At 38.6% G+C, this 19669-nt stretch overlaps 1 protein-coding gene across 1 annotated transcript in view; it reads left to right on the top strand.

Moving 5' to 3' along the window:
* Positions 1–1950: 1950 nt before the first annotated feature.
* LOC306881118 (A disintegrin and metalloproteinase with thrombospondin motifs 17-like) overlaps positions 1951–19669 on the top strand; it is a gene marked incomplete at its 5' end in the record, with an annotated part of 150241 nt that continues 132522 nt past the window's right edge. The window contains 5 exon segments of the mRNA XM_079435034.1: positions 1951–1960; positions 1963–2012; positions 2014–2110; positions 4780–5129; positions 8284–8452. Of these exon segments, the coding sequence (XP_079291160.1) occupies positions 1951–1960; positions 1963–2012; positions 2014–2110; positions 4780–5129; positions 8284–8452 (676 nt within the window).

Here is a 19669-nt window from a genome sequence, read left to right as displayed (position 1 = left end):
CATTATTACTGCTAGTAGTACACTGCCTTCAAACTAATCAGCAGACTTATTTTGTTATAAATTGTGTGCTCAGATATAGCGCCACAATATCCAGCCTAAATAATTCTGCCATGGCCATCACTCATTACAGGCCACTTGGCTGAGCCAGGGGCCTTGCTATCCACAGGAAGCCGCAGTAACTCTTCTGTGGTGCTTTAGCAAAGAGGAATGAGAAATCAAAGCACTTGAAATAGGATTAAAGCCTCTGCTGACCTACTCTAATGAACTTTATCCACTCGCAAGAGCTCCGTTCTCAGGGTACGAACTGCTGATATATGAGTTTGGTTGTTCATACTGTTGAAAGAGAATCCACAGAATTAATGCAATGTAGATTCTTCTTACACCAAAAAATTGTTCAGCTCTAATATGCAATTCAGAACTCACTAGCAACCCCCCTGCAACATCCTAGCAACTGCATAGCATAACTTTTAAAATGTATCACAGAAAACAAAATGCAATGCATTTTTGTTTTATTTTTCTTATTGCATATTGGCACTGTGCTTATTGTCACAAATGCAAAAGTATATTTGTGTTTGCATGAATTGCACTGAGCTCACATAGTTTTGGTCTTTTAATCACCGTATATGGGCTTTTTATAGAATATATTTTTCCTACTCTACAATAACACTGCTTTGTGTGTGTTGACCACTAAATATCTAAAGAATCAAAATGACAATTTTCAGCTTATAATATAATAACCCAGTACTTAAATCGATACTCACCCATAACGTTATCCAGATCTGCACATGTTCTACATTAATAATAATGCATCACATCTATTGCTTCTAAAACTGATGAGGCACAATTACAGCAACCATGCATTGCCAGCATACGCCACGGAGATGGGATAAGTCTTAGCTTATGATAAAGAACACCAATAAACACGAAGAGATGGAAAATTGCGCTTGTCTGGTCTTTGTTATTTGAATTGCTTTATCTAATTGATTTTGATTATTCAGTTTCAAGCTGATTGAAGTCTTTAATATATAATGGCAATTGGCAAATAACCACATGGAGACATTTATGTCATTATTTTGACTTGGAAGTTTTTAAATTACAGCATTAAGGTTTGATGTGACTGTGTTTAAGTAATTTAAACAAATTGGATATAGAATTTATTTGATTTTTTTTTTTTTTAGAAAGGAACTGCACAGTCTATGAAAACACAAATTGCTTAGCTGGAGCTGTTATTATTATTAAAGTGTTGCATAACTAACATTTAATAAGTTTACTATGATCTATGTAAATGGTAGAGAAGACCAGCTTTAGGTGGGTTACTGCCCGTAGCTGATTTTTAAAATGTTTTAGCTGGTCTCCTGTTTAGCTGGTTGGCCCAACTGACTAGTACCCAAAACCCATCTAAAACCTAGACCACCAAACCACCTTAGGTTGGTTGAAGCGAAGATGTCTTTTAGTAGGGTATTCTCTGTGGATCTTGATTGTTTGTGTGTGTGTGTGTGTGTGTGTGTGTGTGTGTGTGTGTGTGGGGGGGGGGGTGCTCTATGGTTTTTGCTGTCTCCAAGCTGTTGGTTTTTAGAGGGGTTTTGGGAATTTGTTGTCAGCTTAGACTGGTTTAAGATGTTTTTTCAGCAGATAATGTAATAAAAACGGACAAAGTAAAGCTTACAAAGTTTTATTTATACTTAACAGGCCGTCTAATGAACACCAATATACCTGACTGACTTGATCAAGCGGATGATTTGCTTTTCTCTCAATAGATATGGGACCGCGTGCACTGTTCCAGCCCTTTTTACAGACTGACAGAACCAGCAACCAATGACGCTACGAGGATCTATTTACTTGGAACTCATCGACCAATCCGAACGCTGATGGGGCGGGACGTCGGTGTCAGGAGGCGGAGCTTTTGCCTGAAGTTGAGTTCCCCGTCTGCTGTAATTAAACTTTCTGAAACTTCGAGTCAGTCGCTGTTGCTGCTCCGCCAGCGCACACTGCTTGCCCTCTTCACACAGACTGTTACTCTACGATATATTGCTCATAATGCACGGCCATGACTCTCCACTGCTTTTCTTCTCTTTTCTTCTCTTTCGCATCGGACTGAATGCAATATCAGGTAAGTCTGCAGCACCTGCAATACTCCTGACAGAAATTCACCATGGTAACCAGTTTCAGGCACATATACTAATATTGCTACAGTTATAGCTTCTAGGGAAAAATAAAATAAATAAATAAAATAACAGAAATAATACGAAAGCTTCTACACTATTCCCGTGATAACTTATTATTGTTTTGCAGTAGTCAAGATAACGGCGGAAACTGCAGTTACCATGGTAATTCTTCGTCTGGATCATTTACTAACAGCGACTCTGGTTATAATATTTTAAACGGCATATTTTTCCTGCTGCTTACAAAATAGTTCCAGCCATGTTGTTTCAATTAAGACGAAATTGTTTATTTAAGAGCCATATAGGGCTTACCACCCAGGGTACGTTTCAAGATGTTGGCCGTGTCTCAACACCTAGTCAGCTGCCTACCTAGACAGCTTTTGTTAGGCTTCATAGACGGACAGAAATGCCGTGACGTCACGTGCGTTCTCTTGGCAGAGTGGATGTTACATCACAGTGCTGAGAGGGCATGTGTGCTCATGCAAATGTACTGACTATCTGTCTACTAGATAGGCATCTTACAAGAGTACAGGAAATACATTCTCTGTGTAATGAGCTTCCTAACTAGACAGTTTAGGACGTTTAGACATATTCTTGACTGAGAGTGCATGCGAGCTCATGCATTTTTTTGATGCTCAAAAATGCTGTCTAGATAGTCGGCTTACTAGGGTACAGAAGTCACATTCTATGGGTAGTTTTATGCCTACCTAGACAGTTTTGGGGACATTTTATGCATTTTAGACAGTCTTTTGGCTGAGAGCATGTGATCTCATGCAGCTGTATGATACTCAAAATGCTGTCTAGATAGTCAGCTTACTAGGGTTCAAATGATCTATTTAGTTAACTGCCAAACTAGACCATTTTTATCATCTTGGATGTTCTCTCGGCTAAGAAGCTCATGCAATGTACTATGCCTAAAAATGCTGTCTTCTAGATAGTCATCTAGTGCAGACGTCACATTCTCTGTGTACTGAGATGCCTAACTAGACAGTTTCTTTTGGGGGAATTTTAGGCGCATTTAGGCATTTTAGGCGTTCACTTGGCTGAGATTACATGTGAGCTCATGCAACTGTATGATGCCCAAAATGCTGTCTAGATAGTCGGCGTACTAGGGTGCAAAAATCACATTCTTTGTGTAGTAAACAGCCTAACTTAGACAGTTTTGGGGGGAATTTTAGGCACATTTTAGATGTTCTCCTTGCTGAGAATGCATGCAAGCTCACACAAACACATGATGCTCAAAATTCTGTCTAGATCGTAAGCTTACTAGGGTACAGAAATCACATTGTCTGCTGCCCAACTTAACAGATTTTGTGGGTTGTTTGTGGTATTTTAGGCACATAGACATTCTCTTGACTGAGAGTGAATGTGAGCTCATGGAACTGCATGATGCCAAAAATTGATGTCTAGTAAGCTTACAAGGGTACATAAATCGCATTCACTGCAAAGTGAGCTGCCTAACTAGACAGACGTTTTTTTTTTGTTTTTGTTTTTTTGCATTTTTGATATAAAGTTAAGTTAAAGTTAAAGTCGTGACGTATTGTCAAGTATGGTGACCCATACTCGAAATTGGTGCTCTGCGTTTAACCCATCCAAGTGCACACACACAGCAGTGAGTAGTGAACAAATCCACACACACACACACACACACACCGTGAACACACACCCGGAGCAGTGGGCAGCCATGCTGCAGCGCCCGGGGAGCAATTGGGGGTTCGGTGCCTTGCTCAAGGGCACCTCAGTCGTGGTATTGAGGGTGGAGAGAGCGCTGGACATTCCCTCCCCCCACCTACAATTCCTGCCGGCCGGGGGCTCGAACTCGCAACCTTTCGATTACGAGTCCGACTCTCTAACCATTAGGCCACGACGAGATTTGATTGATATCATTTAGAGATGAGTTTAGATTTTATCTATTGCCCAAGAGTGCATGCGAGTTCATGCAAATGACGCCCAAAAATACTGTCTTAGTAGGCAGCCAGATAGTGTGTCCTCTGTACTCTGGTGAGCTGCTTTCCTAGACAGCATTTTTAGGCATTACAGGCACAAAAAAAAACTTTGTTGGCAAAGAGCATATGTTACGTCACAGTGCTGAGAGAGCATGTGAGCTCATGCAACTGTGTGATGCCCAAAAATGCAGTCTAGGTAGGCAGCCTACTAGATTTTGAGTGTGTACTTATGTTTCTGTGCAGTCGGCTACTTACCCAGCTACTTTCATTTTATGAACTCTTCTGTACCGTCTCTATTTCATCTAATGTTTTAACAAGTTTATTTCTCCTTACGTGCATCCTTCTTTAACTAACTGCAGGCAGACTTGTAAACTCAACTCTGACTTATAAAACTAGGAGTTGGACATTTTTTCCCACAGAACTTGGAAGTATCAGGGAATTATTTGTAGGTCTGGAAAAGTCATGGAAATTATTCAAATCTTAAGAAATCGAAATGCTTCTGGTTATGCCTACTGCTAAAAGATTTGATTGCTTGAAATGGTTTTGTGAATTCTTCGCCAGTAGTTCTCAATGGCTGGAAAGGTCATAGAAGCTGTTTTTTGGGAACCACGACGTGACTAACATAAACTTTGCACTGTTATTCTAATTACAACGTGTTGCATGTCTCCTAGCGCAATCGGCCATGTACGAGACAGATGTGGTCGTTCCGCAGGAGCTGCGGCTGGACGAGGTGCACCTGCTCCAGGGAGCCTACAGGTGGAGCAGGGGTCGCAGACGACGCTCGGACCATCAGCAGGAGGACCACCTGTTTCTACGGCTGCCTGCTTTCGGAAAGGAGCTTTACTTGCAGCTCCAGAGAGACGATTCTTTCCTTGCCGAGGGGTTTGTGACAGAGGAGAGAGGCGAGGAGGGCAGTGTTCAGCACGAGCCTGTTCTCAGACAGGTCAGACGGTGCTTCTATACCGGAGCCGTTCTCAATCACACAGACTCTTTCGCCTCATTGGATGCTTGCGGTGGACTGGTGAGTGGAGGTCAGGTTGTTGGGAGATTATCACTGCTGGGAAAACATGATTTGTATGTTCATACATGAAACCTGTCAAGAACATTTCTGGGATGTATTTCACCCCAAAATCAAAAAAGAAGAATAAGAAATAAGAAAATAAATGTCCTTTATTATTATAATTTTTTTTTTTGTGACGTTCTTGTTAGCATACTACAAAAAACTCGCATTCTCTTTATTATTGTGGACATAATAAAGCTTTTTATTTATTTCCTCTATTATATTATATATTATTTTAATTCAATTTATTATTATTATGTTTTATATTAATTCTGTTGATTAATTTTAAAATTTATATTTTAAAAAGTGTGAGGTTAAGAGGTTAAGACTTTTTATTTTTTATTTCATATGAACTTTATATTCATCATAAATCCTGAAAAAAAAAAATGGTCATGGTTTCCACAAAAATATGAAGCAGCACGACTGGTTTCGATATTGATAATAATCAGAAATGTTTCTAGAGCAGCAAATCAGCATATCAGAATGATTTCTGAAGGATCATGTGACACTGAAGACTGGAGTAATGATGCTGAAAATTCAGCTTTGCATCACAGAAATAAATTACATTTCACAACAAATTAAATTAGAAAAATGTTTATTTTAAATTGTAATAATTTTGTCACTCACAATATTACTGTTTTTACCATATTTTTTGATCAAATAAATGCAGCTTTGGTGAGTAGAAGAGACTTCTTTCATAAAATATTTTTTTTAACAGCCTCAAATGTTTTTATGGCAATATGTGGCCCTGGGCCACAAAAGCAGTCTTAAAGGAACACTCCACTTTCTTTGGAAATAGGCTCATTTTACAACTTCCCTAGTTAAGCAGTTGAGTTTTACCGTTTTTGAGTTTTACCGCCTGAAAGTAGTCCCCAGCTAGGTAACTAGTTATGATATAGCCGGGGACTACTTTCAGGCGCTGCGTCATATCATTGCGTCTGCTACACCCATGGTACGGCAGCAAAGTTCCTTGATTATTATGATTATTATTATGCTACAGTTATTTTACTTCCTTTTATTTAAGCTAATTTGATTAAACAGGTAACAGTGTTTAAGGCCATGAGAACCTGTTTAAATGTCATTAAAATAATGCCGAAATGCATTTAAATTTTTAATGTCTTAAAACAGATTTAATTTTCCTCATGCAAAATACAATTTCTTCTTATTTATCTTTTGAGTCAAAATGTGACACTGACATGTGTTTGTGAGATTCACCCGACCGCACTTTGAATGTGTGCTGGTTATTTGACTTTGTGGTTGTGAGCATTCCAGGCCCACCCGTGGGAGAGAGGCTGTGTTTGTTTGAGAAAGAGTTTCCCTGACTTTGGTCCCATTACGATCATTCCATCCTTCAGACTTCCTTTGAATGGCTGTGTTAAATGCCATCAATCAAACGGCTGAAAGACAAATGGCATTCCATTATCACAAGCTGTCAATTGCCTGATTGGTTAGAATGCAGGTTTTGTACGTCATCTTGATTGGCCTTACCCAAGGTTTATGATCTTCGTTATGTTCTGCCCAACCTTATTGATAAACTTCACTGATTGACTCTTCGGTTAATGGACAACTAGTTGACCACCCTGACTCATCGCTCTTTAGGCTGACTCTGTGGAAAATTAGCTCATCGTTATAGTAAATGTTCTACCCACATGTGGCGAGAACATTTTTGACGCCTAAAGTGAGACTGACAGCGAGCAGATGTGAGGCTCTCGATGGCTGTGCAGATAAGCTGAAGATCAGCTGGGTGTTTTAACGAGCCTCGTCTGACATCTGTCTGTGACGCACACGCACACGGGTCATCTATAGGCGAGGAAATACAATTTTGGATGGCAGTGCAGTGTCTTTAGTTAAAGGTGCCATAGAATGGAAAACTGTATCTACCTTGGTATAGTTGAACAATAAACAGTCCTGTACATGGAAATGACATACTGTGTGCCTTAAACACCATTGTTTCCTCCTTATGTAAATCTCGTGAATGCAAAAGACCACTGAAAAATAGGCGAATCAGAACATAACACAGACTGTGACGTTACAGTTGGGATCACTAATAAAACAAGAGAGGACAACAGCGAAAATGGCAGATCATGGAATAAATGTTATGTTCCAGGCTGTGCAGGGGATGTGAAGTGCAGGGATGGGCTGGTGTCTTTATTCAGAAAGGCACGGAAAACAAATAACGCGTTCTAATAAAATAACGCAAACCACTAAAGGGACATGGTTTGCTCCTTGACTGAGGATGATGGCGAATGATTTAACAATCCCTGAGCACCACTGACAAGCATCTGATCTTGTAAAATGTGTGTTAAGTACTGCCGCTCCATAGTATAAACAGAGTTTGTGCGCTCACGAATCTCGAAAGTGAAAGTGAAACTATAAAGCGATCGTGCATTTGAAAGCAGTTTCAGTGCCCCACATATTAATAGCGGCTCCCAGATGCCCGCATTTTATTTACAGTATAATTACCCAACGATATAACTGCGCGAGAAAGTATTGAAATATATTTTCCATGTGTTTCCTTCCTGCTGTGTGAACTACTGAAATGAGCCGCACTGTGAAACAGCCAATCAGAGCAGAGCTCAACATTATTATTCATGACCCTTCCAAATAAGGTAATAACAGACCATTTAATTCTAGGGACAAATCCTAGGGTTGTAAATGGACATGTAAAACTGTTTCTGGAGATATGTGGGATATCTGTTCAAGGCTAACGTACAGTATATGTGAGATCCTCAGAGGGGCGCATGATGAATGATCCTGGGTTTGCTGTCAGAGAAAACACATAAGCTTCCTCCTGGAGCACATCATCTGAGATTCTGTTTAAAATCTTAAAATTGTAAATTTAAATAAAAGAAATCACTAACTTTACATGACAAAATAATTTAAATATATTTTTATTACTTCTCTTTATTTATTTTCTTTATCTTTATTTTGATTTATCCATTGAAAGCATGCTTTAAAGAAACATGACTTTCTTTTTTAATATCTTACTGGACAGTTCTGAGCATTCAGAACATTATATCACAGATTGTCTAGCTCCAAAGTTACAAATGGTATCCAGATAAAGGCTTTCTTATGTGCCGTCATTGATTGTTTCACCTCATGTGTTTTCTCGCAGACTGGCCTGGTTCAGACTGAAGAGGAAAGACTGTTCATCGAGCCAGTGGGCCAGGCCGCGGATTCCTTCTCTGGTTGGGAACACCGAGTGATCCGGGAAAAGCATTCTTCATCGGATGGACCTGCTACTGCTGAAGACAGCGGCCCGAAATTCTGCCAAACCATCCAAGGTGAGATGATCTCTGTGCTGAAATGTGGTGGGCTTAACCGTGTCAAGTGTGGCAAGCCCATTGATTTAGAGGTCACTTTAGTTCGGTTCAGAGCTCTTCGGGATTTAATTGTGTCAAATTATGGTGGCAAGTGGGAAAAGTGGGCAATTTATGCAGTCAGTTATATATGCTGTGGAATAACTGCCCTGCTTAACCTGTTAACGTTTACCAGAGCGACGGCGCACTGAAGCGTTTTCTTCCCACTAGTTTAATGTTTATGAATGAATTTAACGTGAAAGAATATCATTAATCTTGACAAACTATATATCATTCTGAAGGACTAAGCCTCAAGCATCGACGACAGATTGCTGTTTTTCGATGGAAAGCTTATAAGGAATGTATTTGCTACATTTCCGTAAGCAGTACACATCAAAACAGGCAGAATAAAAAAGCAGTATGTACCAGATTCATTGTAATAACGAGCCACAAACGTGTCCATTGCTGAAATCCCAGTTTAGTTAGAGAGGTAAGGGTCCACAGAACAACATCCCAGCGAGCACTTTTAGTCCAGCGAAACAATAACGTTGTAATAAGGATGAATATTCCTTTGTTTACATTTCATTTCTTCAGGAGAGTTATTGTTCGCGTCCGTTATGGAATAAATTACGCTCAAAAACAGCATCTTGGTGGTAAAAAAACAACACGGTGTTGTAGCATACAGTTTTACAAACAGAATGAGACCGTCCACGGAAAAAAAAGTCTCAGAAAAGCGGAATATAGTTTATTTGAATTTGGCGCTCCCTCCTGCCAGCCGTGACGCACGCTGTGACGCAGCTGTCATCTGAGCGGGGCGTAACTTAGCGATCTGCTTTTTACATAAAAAACTGTTTTTTTTTTTTCTTCTACATTTTTTATATATGTGTGTGTGTGTATTGTGTGGGGAATGTGGCCGTATCTGCATGATTATCATCTGTATGGACGGACATCAGCGTGTTTATTACCGACTCTATGATGGCTATCATTGTGATTCAATGATCAGCTATTATTGATTATATGGCCCATCTGTAGGATTATCATCTGAATGGAAGCACATCAGCGTGTGTTTACTGACTCTATGACCATGTCTGCCAATATCACTTCATGTCTGGCAATCAGAATACTTCAGTATACATACTATATACAAAGCATTTTTTTCTATTTTTTTCCTTTTTTATTACTCAAAATAATTATTTTTGTATTTTTAGTGCTCAAATAAATCTGTGTATTATTTTATAATTGAAAAACTATGCAGGAATATGTATAATGACTAAAATAGCTTGTATAATTCTGCAGTCCATTTGGTGGTTATATTTCCTCAAACAGGGGGGTGGGGGGACTATAAATAGTTTCAGAAAAAATATTGCAGGAATCTCAGTTTTCATGGTATCTTCTTCAAATTTGAAATATGAACTCATGAGACATGTGGCTTTCAATCCATTACTTTTCTGGATTGCAGGACTTATTTCATGTATTTGTATATGAAATAAAAAAACATTCAGTGTGGAAAAATATTTTTCAAGGCACGTCAGTGTCTATAACTTTTTATCTTTTTGAACATTATCAACTCTGGATGATGGATAGTAAAGCCTAGAGTGTCTTCTTTCCAAAGATACCTAATTTGTTTGTGTAGCACACTTTGTCAGGAACTGTTACCATTTTAATTTAGGTAGGTTATTTTCACCTGTGAGGCCCACAATGGGGGGTGAAGGTTAACAGGTTAACCTCTATTTCATCCAGAGATCTTCACTTTTTCTCTGTGCCAGAATAGTGGTTCTCAAATGGTTTAACAAGATGACACATGTTAGATATCCTACAATCATAAACAGAACCTGTCCATGTGGACATCTGCCAAATGTGGGTGGCTTCTACCAAGTGACAGATAAAAGAAGTGCCAAAATACTCTTTATGTAGTGATTTTAGATTGGACACACAACCATAAAATGACACCAAAAGATGAAGCTTATGCAAATCATGTTGGAAGTCTATTGCTTTTGCTTCTGACTATAATATGCTTAGTTGCATTTTATGATTCGCATTTGCTCTCGGTGACCCTTTTGTACCTAACCTGTGAACCTCTTTTGGGTCACCACCCAGCAGTCGCGAACCACTGCACTGTAGGAGTCTGTTATCATAATCTCACGCTCAGATTTTCACGTGTCCCCCATCTTCCTCTTTCCTCCAGGACCGCTTAAGATTCAAGAGTTGTCAAGTCGTAAATCAAGTGTTTCATAGCAGCGTTTATGACTCTGTGTAACTTTTTGATGTCTTCATCCTCTTAACAGTGCTGAAAGACGGTGGGAGAGAGAAAGCTCAGCTGTTTTGTTCTTTAATGCCTTTATTGCGCTGGTAAACGGTGGTAAGCTACTGTTGGAGCGTGCTGCTTTGCTGTTGAAATACTACCAGAAAGAAAGCAAGAATTCTGTTGGCCTGCTCACGTACATTAATAATGCCGTGCATATTTTCCAGCCCCTTGGGCCTTTTTTTTGCCAGGATTAAGGATTTTTCTTGCCGAAAGGAATTTGCTTATTTGAAAGCGGCCTCGGAGACTCTGAACGCCTCCAGCGCCTGCAGGTTTTCATATTCCGGGGCAGGAAGTTTTGTCTAAGCATATTGCATTATTGGATTTGTAGTTTACCCTTTGAAATTAAGATGCAATTATCCAAAAATTCCAGTTTGTGTATCCATGTGTGTGGATATATACAATCCTACGGGCCAACCAAAACAATTTATTGTATTTCCAGTTGTACGCTACCCTAGTTTGTGGCTGATTGCAGACTCTGAGTCCTCTTGAACCCTGTGCTCCTTTTTTGAGTTCACTTTTTTTTTTCTTTTGACTTTGTGCACCATGAATATTACATAACCCGAAGATGAGAAGACCACCGGCACGCTTGACAAGTAGATTTTTTCCATATGCCAATATCTGGGAATTTAAGTAACCCAAACCACTTCTGATAGGGGAAAAAACAGGAATTGAAAACAAAAGAAAGGGTGGTGGGTATAGAGTTTGTGTGTTTCAGGCATGCGGTCAAACCCCAGCGATCTTGTCTTTGACGTAAAAAAGCTCCAGGTGCATTAGCGATTCTGTTTCCCCCAGCACCTGGTGTCTGCGAGTCAGTCAGTCAGGCGAAGGACCAATAGGCAAAAAAAAGTGCCAGATTTGTGGGGAAAATTCTTTCCTCTGCGCTCACGTCTGTTGGAGGCCTTTCAGCGGGCCTGCCAGAGTCTTCTCTCTTATTTCCCACCAGTGTTAGGGAAGCTGCTTCGAAACCTAAGCTTGCCAAGCTACAAGCTGCTCATAATTTAAAATAGTTCAAATACAGTCAGGCTAACCTTTTGATAAAGCGGTCTGTTCCACAAACGGTGTGATTTTCAGTAAAATGCACTCTTATAGTGGTCTGAATCGAGTTGCTTTTATTCTTATGTGAGCAGGATTGAGGTTTGACATTGCAAAGTATTTTATCAGGTGTTTTTCTGTAGTTAAAGTAAAATGGTGAATAAAGTAGTGGTTGAAAAATGTTTGTCAATATTATAATCGTCAATATTATGAGTGTCTGATAATATTGTGGATGAATGATGTAGAATTGATCAGTAATTTGTAAAAACATAAAGTGCTGAACTACCGTTCAAAAGTACTTTACCCCAGCAAACTCCTAATTACTGCTTATTAATAGTTTGTATGGTAGTTGTTAAGTTCAGGTGTGGGGTAGGATTAAAAGATGTAGAATATGGTCATGCAGAATATGTGCTTTTGTAAGTACTAATAAACAGCCAATATGCTAGTAATGTGCATATTAATAAGCAACTTGTTAATAGTCAGAACTGGTCCCTAAACTAAAGTTTTTGCTTCATATTTTTGTTCTTTCAGGATTCTTTTAAATATAAAGTTTAAAAGAGCAGCATTTATTTGAAAGATAAATATTTTGCAACCTTATAAATGTCTTTACTGTCCTATGAATTCAATGCATCCTTGTTTAATAAAATTATTAATTTCTTTAAAAAATCTACTGACACCACACTTTTGAATCATAATGTAGCCTATATATTGTATGAAGGGAGTTTCAGTTAAACTGTTCATATAAACTGACTGCTTAAATGAATCAGACTTTCCAATATTATTTTTAACAGAGAGACATTTTTGTTTCTCATTAGTGTGTTGTGTAATGTGACACAATAAATATAGTTTTTACTGAAAGAGAAAAAATAGCACGTTGTTTCACTCACTGCTGCTTCTTGGGGAAAAAATAATTGTTTTCTAGTTGTTAATAGTATTTTGAAAACATAAGTGCTGTCATGCAACTGAAAATGTACTTAAGCTAGTCACATCCTAATGTTAGTCTCTCCCCAATATTACAGTCCTCCACCATCTCTTCCTGTTGAAAAGCTCAAAACAGTTGAGTGAGAAAAGTTGAGCATTGCTTCCCCCCCAATAACTCCACCCCAAAACCCAAACCAATCCATCCCTAGAGGAGGATACTCGCCGAAACAGACCTTAAATCCATTACACTCCAAGTGCCCCTCTTGGGCACACACACACACACGCACACACACGTACTCTGTCTGGATGTGTAAGATGGATCAGGTTGCACAGTGGTGGCGGCAGGAGTGCGCAAAAGCTGCCGGTTTTCCTCAATGCTTCCTGCTCCGTCCCACTGAAATATGATTCTGGCAAAACGCACTTAACACTTCTAATCGGCCCGTGTAATCTGCGTAGCCGTGTGTCCCTTGATCCGTTCTGCCCACGCCGGCATGCCGGGAAGCTCAGGTTTGGCACAAACAGACGCCTCGCTTCATTCTTCATGTCGGTACGTTCCTGTCGTGAGTGGGGTTGGAGAGGATCAAGTATCCAGATTGAGAGGAGGGAACGCCGGCCTGGGAGCAGACACAAAGACTGATCCGAGCCGAGAGGAAACAATGTGTGAAATTCACAGGGCTGATCCAAGAAGAGCGCTTGATTGATGCGTGCGGCACATTCACACTGAAGACTGGGAGGGGCTGCTTAGTGACTAGTTTGGTGTCTGGAGAGAGCAGAATCTACCCAAAATGATAATGTGTGATTGTTATTTAGGCGGTGTGTTTAACCAAAGCGACTTGCAGTGTATTTGTTACAGGGAGAAGAACACAATGATAAAAGCTCTTGGATTAGCTCTTGCCCTTTTGCTTAGCCAGATTGGTGGTGTAATTGTAGACTAATACTAAAACTACTAAAAATCGAACACTTTAATGAACAAATAAAAATGAGAAATTTTGTCTTGACAACTAACTGAAAATAAGTTAAAATTGAAGTACTAAAATTAGTAAAATTATAATTAAAAAGTTAAATTAAAGCTAAATAGAATTTAGAAAATGCACAAAAAAGTTTTTTCTAAAACTTAATTAATATAAAAAAATAAAATAAAAGATTCATAAATCTTTTTTCAAAATAATAACAATAAGGATTTAAATAATACAAAAATAACACTGAGTCAGATGCATCCCCCCGTATTAAATGCATAAAGAGTTCAAATGGAGTGACTCTGAATCATGTTTCTACATGCAAGTAAGCACACCTCACATACTCTAACCACAAGGTCACTTGTTCTTTAACTACTAGGTTACACCACCTTTTAAAGTAATAGTGCACACAAAAAGTAAATCATATGAACATTTACTCACTCTTGTGTATTTTCTTTCTTCTTTGAAACGTGACAGGAGATGGTAGACAGAACCTCAGAGGTTCTGTTTTAAAGATGAACAAAATGGATGGTGACTTATACTGTCAAGCTCTAAAACTTCAAACCCTATTCTACTTTTGTGTCCCACAGAGAGACAGCAGATGGTTAAAGGGGTTGTTCACACAGAATGCATCTAAAAATGCGAGATGCAGTGCTCAGGAATGGTTTTAAAGAAAGCGCAGTGCAGTGCGCGAGGGTCTTGAGACGTGATGCAATAACGGAGCCTCCTCCACTATGTTGCTGTCAAATAAATAGTTGCCATGCCAACTTGCTGCTGTTAAAAGCTTGCAACACTAGCCCCGCCTCCGGGGTCTTCTGATTTTTCCACTGTTTTGGAACTGACATTGAGTGGCGCTGCTTGTAAAAGTGGAAGTTCTTTTAACTTGACATGGCGTATTAAAAACACGGCACTCATGCACGAGACACTGTGAAAGCCGCGAGACGCGAGCGCAATGGTCATACACATCTGTCTAATGTGTTTACAGGTGCTGGTCATAAAATTAGAATATCATGAAAAAGTTGATTTACTTCAGTAATACCATTCAAAAAGTGAAACTTGTATATTAGATTCATTCATTACACACAGACTGATATATTTCAAATGTTTATTTCCTTTAATTTTGATGATTATAACTGACAACTAATGAAAGTCCCAAATTCAGTATCTCAGAAAATTAGAATATTGTGAAAATGTTCAATATTGAAGACACCTGGTGCCACACTCTAATCAGCTAATTAACTCAAAACACCTGCAAAAGCCTTTAAATGGTCTCTCAGTATAGTTCTGTAGGCTACACAATCATGGGGAAGACTGCTGACTTGACAGTTGTCCAAAAGACGACCATTGACACCTTGCACAAGGAGGGCAAGACACAAAAGGTCATTGCTAAAGAGGCTGGCTGTTCACAGAGCTCTGTGTCCAAGCACATTAATAGAGAGGCGAAGGGAAGGACAAGATGTGGTAGAAAAAAAGTGTACAAGCAATAGGGATAACCGCACCCTGGAGAGGATTGTGAAAAAAAAAACAATTCAAAAATGTGGGGGAGATTCACAAAGAGTGGATTGCAGCTGGAGTCAGTGCTTCAAGAACCACCACGCACAGACGTATACAAGACATGGGTTTCAGCTGTCGCATTCCTTGTGTCAAGCCACTCTTGAACAAGAGACAGCGTCACAAGTGTCTTGACTGGACTGCTGCTGAGTGGTCCAAAGTTATGTTCTCTGATGAAAGTACATTTTGCATTTCCTTTGGAAATCAAGGTCCCAGAGTCTGGAGGAAGAGAGGAGAGGCACATAATCCACGTTGCTTGAGGTCCAGTGTAAAGTTTCCACAGTCATTGATGATTTGAGCTGCCATGTCATCTGCTGGTGTTGGTCCATTGTGTTTTCTGAGGTCCAAGGTCAACGCAGCCGTCTACCAGGAAGTTTTAGAGCACTTCATGCTTCCTGCTGCTGACCAACTTTATGGAGATGCAGATTTCATTTTCCAACAGGACTTGGCAACTGCACACACTGCTAAAGCTACCAGTACCTGGTTTAAGGACCATGGTATCCCTGTTCTTGATTGGCCAGCAAACTCGCCTGACCTTAACCCCATAGAAAACCTATGGGGCATTGTGAAGAGGAAGATGCAATACGCCAGACCCAACAATTCAGAAGAGCTGAAGGCCACTATCAGAGCAACATGGGCTCTCATAACACCTGAGCAGTGCCACAGACTGATCGACTCCATGCCACGCCGCATTGCTGCAGTAATCCAGGCCAAAGGAGACCCAGCTAAATATTGAGTGCTGTACATGCTCATACTTTTCATGCTCATACTTTTTAGTTGGCCAACATTTCTAAAGATCATTTTTTTTGCATTGGTCTTAATTGATATTCTAATTTTCTGAGATACTGAATTTGGGACTTTCATTAGTTGTCAGTTATAATAATCAAAATTAAAGGAAATAAACATTTGAAATATATCAGTCTGTGTGTAATGAATGAATCTAATATACAAGTTTCACTTTTTGAATGGTATTACTGAAATAAATAAACTTTTTCATGATATTCAAATTTTATGACCAGCACCTGTACATAGAAAAACAATGGAAAAGTAGCACATTGCAATGGAAAAACGCATTCTGTGTGAACGGTCCCATAAGAACGACATGAGGGTAAGTAAATGATGATAGAATAATGACAAAATGTATTCCTCTAATAGTTTTATACAGCATCATTTTGAGGGTATTGTTAATTCTTGACCCTAAAACTCGGCCTAGTCATTGATCATTTTACTTTGTTTTATGAGCTGTTCATAGTTCAAGTTCTGTTCAACACAACACTGAACCTGAATTGTTGGAGTCATGTGCAGGTCACTGATGACTAATTCATATATTAATTCTTTATTCTTTTGCAAAATATTAACAAATAAGAAGAGTTATAAAAGTAGCCTAGGTGGCATGGGCTATAATCAAATAAGCGTACACATTAATTGTCTTCTCTGGAGTTTCTGAAGACATCTTAACAGTCTCAATCTATGCTCAGATTTGCAAATACCAAAGTATGGTCAGAGATCTCAATATGAAATCAAACATTTCTCATCAGATTTTTCCTAGACCAAATGATCTGAGGTGCCATCTGGACTTATTTGATAATTCTATACTCTTATTTAATGTTAACTATTGACTTATTTGTGTCTATTTATTTCAACTATAAGCCATTTTAGGAGAAACGCCTGAGTCATAGTGGATACTTAAACAACTCCATGGAGAACACTAAGTCAAGTCTAATGAGCTGAGGAAGAGCAACCGCAGAGCAAAAATGTTTTTTTTTTTTTTTTAAAGACCATCATCTGTCATCTGCTATACAGAAAAAGCATTTTTCTTCTACCTACCTACCTATTTGATGGCCCTTGCACAGCATGTAAGAATGAACACACACACACACACAGACTGAGCAGGTGTGGGTATGTGGTTTATGTTTCCCCTTCAGCACAGAAGTATTATTTATAGCCAACCACATCGTTTTCACCATTACGGCCCCTCACAAAGCTTCAGGGGCCTGACTGAGAGATTTATCTGCAGTTCTACATGAATATTAATTGAATATTGGAAGGGACACATCAGCGTCATGACCTGAAATCAGGTTAAATATTGCGGCCACTTGAAGTGAGCCATTATAAACCAAAGCCAAAACTAGCAATGACTCGATTGAGTTTTATCAAGACTAATGAATAACAAGATAATGTTATTAACAGATGGGACTGCTGAAGGAATAGTTCAGCCAAAAATCATTTACTCATCCTCATGTTGTTCCAAACACATATAAAGCCTTTTTAGTGGAATCTAGTGGAATATTTGATCTCCTTTGCATTCATGTAGTCTAATATTGTGTTTGAAATTTGTATTATTTTTGTTTTGTTTTGTTTATCTCTAATAGAAAGCTGTAATATGTACACTACTGTTTAAATCTTTAAGGTCGGTCAAATTTTTTGAAAATGTTTTGAAAGAAGTTGATTATGCTCACTAAAAATGCATTTATTTGATGAAAAATACAGTTCATGAGTTTGTGTGCTCATATAATCTTAGCATTAGCGGGAAACAGATTTGGCTTGATGTCTGCAATGGAGGACTCAGAGTGACTATTTTATTCGAGCTCTGATAGCCCCCCTATAGTCAGAAAGACAATAAATAAATAGGCATAAAAGGAGGAGATGGGGAGGAGGAGGGAACTAACAACGGAAGTGGTAAGAGGCTCTCTTTTATACTTGGATATTAATTGGAAGATTAGATGGGTGTACTCCTCCCGAAATTACATTAATATTATTACAATTTAAAGAATTGTTTTCTATGTGAATATATTGTAAAATGTAATTCATTCCTTTTGATGCAAAGCTGAATTTTCAGTATCATTACTCCAGTCTTCAGTGCCACATGATACTTTAGAAATCATTCTAATATGTTGATTTGCTGCTCAAGAAACAATAATCATAATAATTTTGGAAAAAAGTTGTGCTAATTCATTAAAGACATTTACAATGTTACAATAGATTTCTATTTTTTTAAATGTTATTTTATTATAGAAAAAAATACATTTTTTGTAACATTGAAAATGTATTTGATGTTACTTTTGATATATTTTATTTATCCTTGCTCAATAACAGAAGTAATAATAAAAAAAAAATAGTTTCAATTGCTTTTCACAAAAGATTGACTTTTGATATAGTTGGAATTTTATTTTTAAGTTGGTGTATCATGATTCACTGTAGTCAATTATCCAAACAAGCCATTATCCTTGCAATTTCATTGTTTATTATCATTTTAATGTGTACAGTTTTTCATTTCCCCCACTAGCATTTTAAAAAAATCAACAATTATTGCAATGTGCAATTATTGCAGTGCCCAAGGAGTTTGGACTCCTCTAGCTGAGTCTGGTTCTTCTCAGGGGTTTTCTCCCTCTTCATCTAAACATCTTATGGAGGTTTTTCCTTTGGCTGCTCACTGAGACCTGTAGGGCTTAATGCATGACAAAAGCACTATACAAATAAAAAATGACTTGATATAGAGTCCACAAGTCATTTGGACTGCATTTATGGTGCTGCTTTGGGCACTTGACAGCCCCAGTTTCCAGTCACTTTTATTGTATAGACCTATATACATTGCCCTCCATAAGTATTTGAACAGTAAAGACAAAATTGCTCTGTTGGCTGTGGAGTCAAGACATTTGCAAATATGATTAAAAGATGAATATGAGACAAAACTACAGAATGTCACATTTTATTATTAGCTGTTTCAACACATAAATGTTTTACCAAATAAAAAGAACAGCACTTTTAGAGTTCATCCCACTCATTGATGTGAGCATAAGTATTGGGACAGTTGAACATAAGGCAGATATAAAAGATTAAAAGCTATTATTTAGTTGCAGATCCCTTGCACACAATCACAGCAGTGAGTCTGTGACCCATAGACATCACCAGACTCTTGGTCTCATCCTTTGAAATACTTTTCCCATTTTCTGCCTTTACTCTCCTCTTCAGCTGGTGAAATTCATGTTCTATCGGATTTTAATCTGGAAATTAACTTGTTCAGTCTAAGACTTTCCATTTCTTTGCCCTTATAAATTCCTTGACTGAACTGGCAGGGTGTTTTGGGTCATTGTCCTGATGCAATATGAAGCACTTCCCAATGAATCTGGTGGCATTTTCTTGAATATTGGTAGGCAAGATTCAAATTCATTCTGCTACTGTCATCATACATTAAGTCATCAGTAAAGTTGAGAGAGCCTGTTCCAGAGACAGCCATGTTTGCCCATGCCATGACACCACCTCCACTGTGCTTTACAGATGAGGCTGTATGCTTGGGATCATTTGCAGTTCCCTTTTTTATCCACATTTTTGCTTTCCCTTCACTTAGATAAAGGTTCATCTTTGTCTCATCGGTCCATAAACACAGTTCCAAAACTGGCTCACCTTTGTGCTTTTTTGCAAACTCTAATCTTGCCT

Source organism: Barbus barbus (genome assembly GCF_936440315.1).
Source record: "Barbus barbus genome assembly, chromosome: 2".
Classification (NCBI taxonomy): Eukaryota; Metazoa; Chordata; class Actinopteri; order Cypriniformes; family Cyprinidae; genus Barbus; species Barbus barbus.
This window is presented reverse-complemented; position numbering and strand designations above follow the sequence as displayed.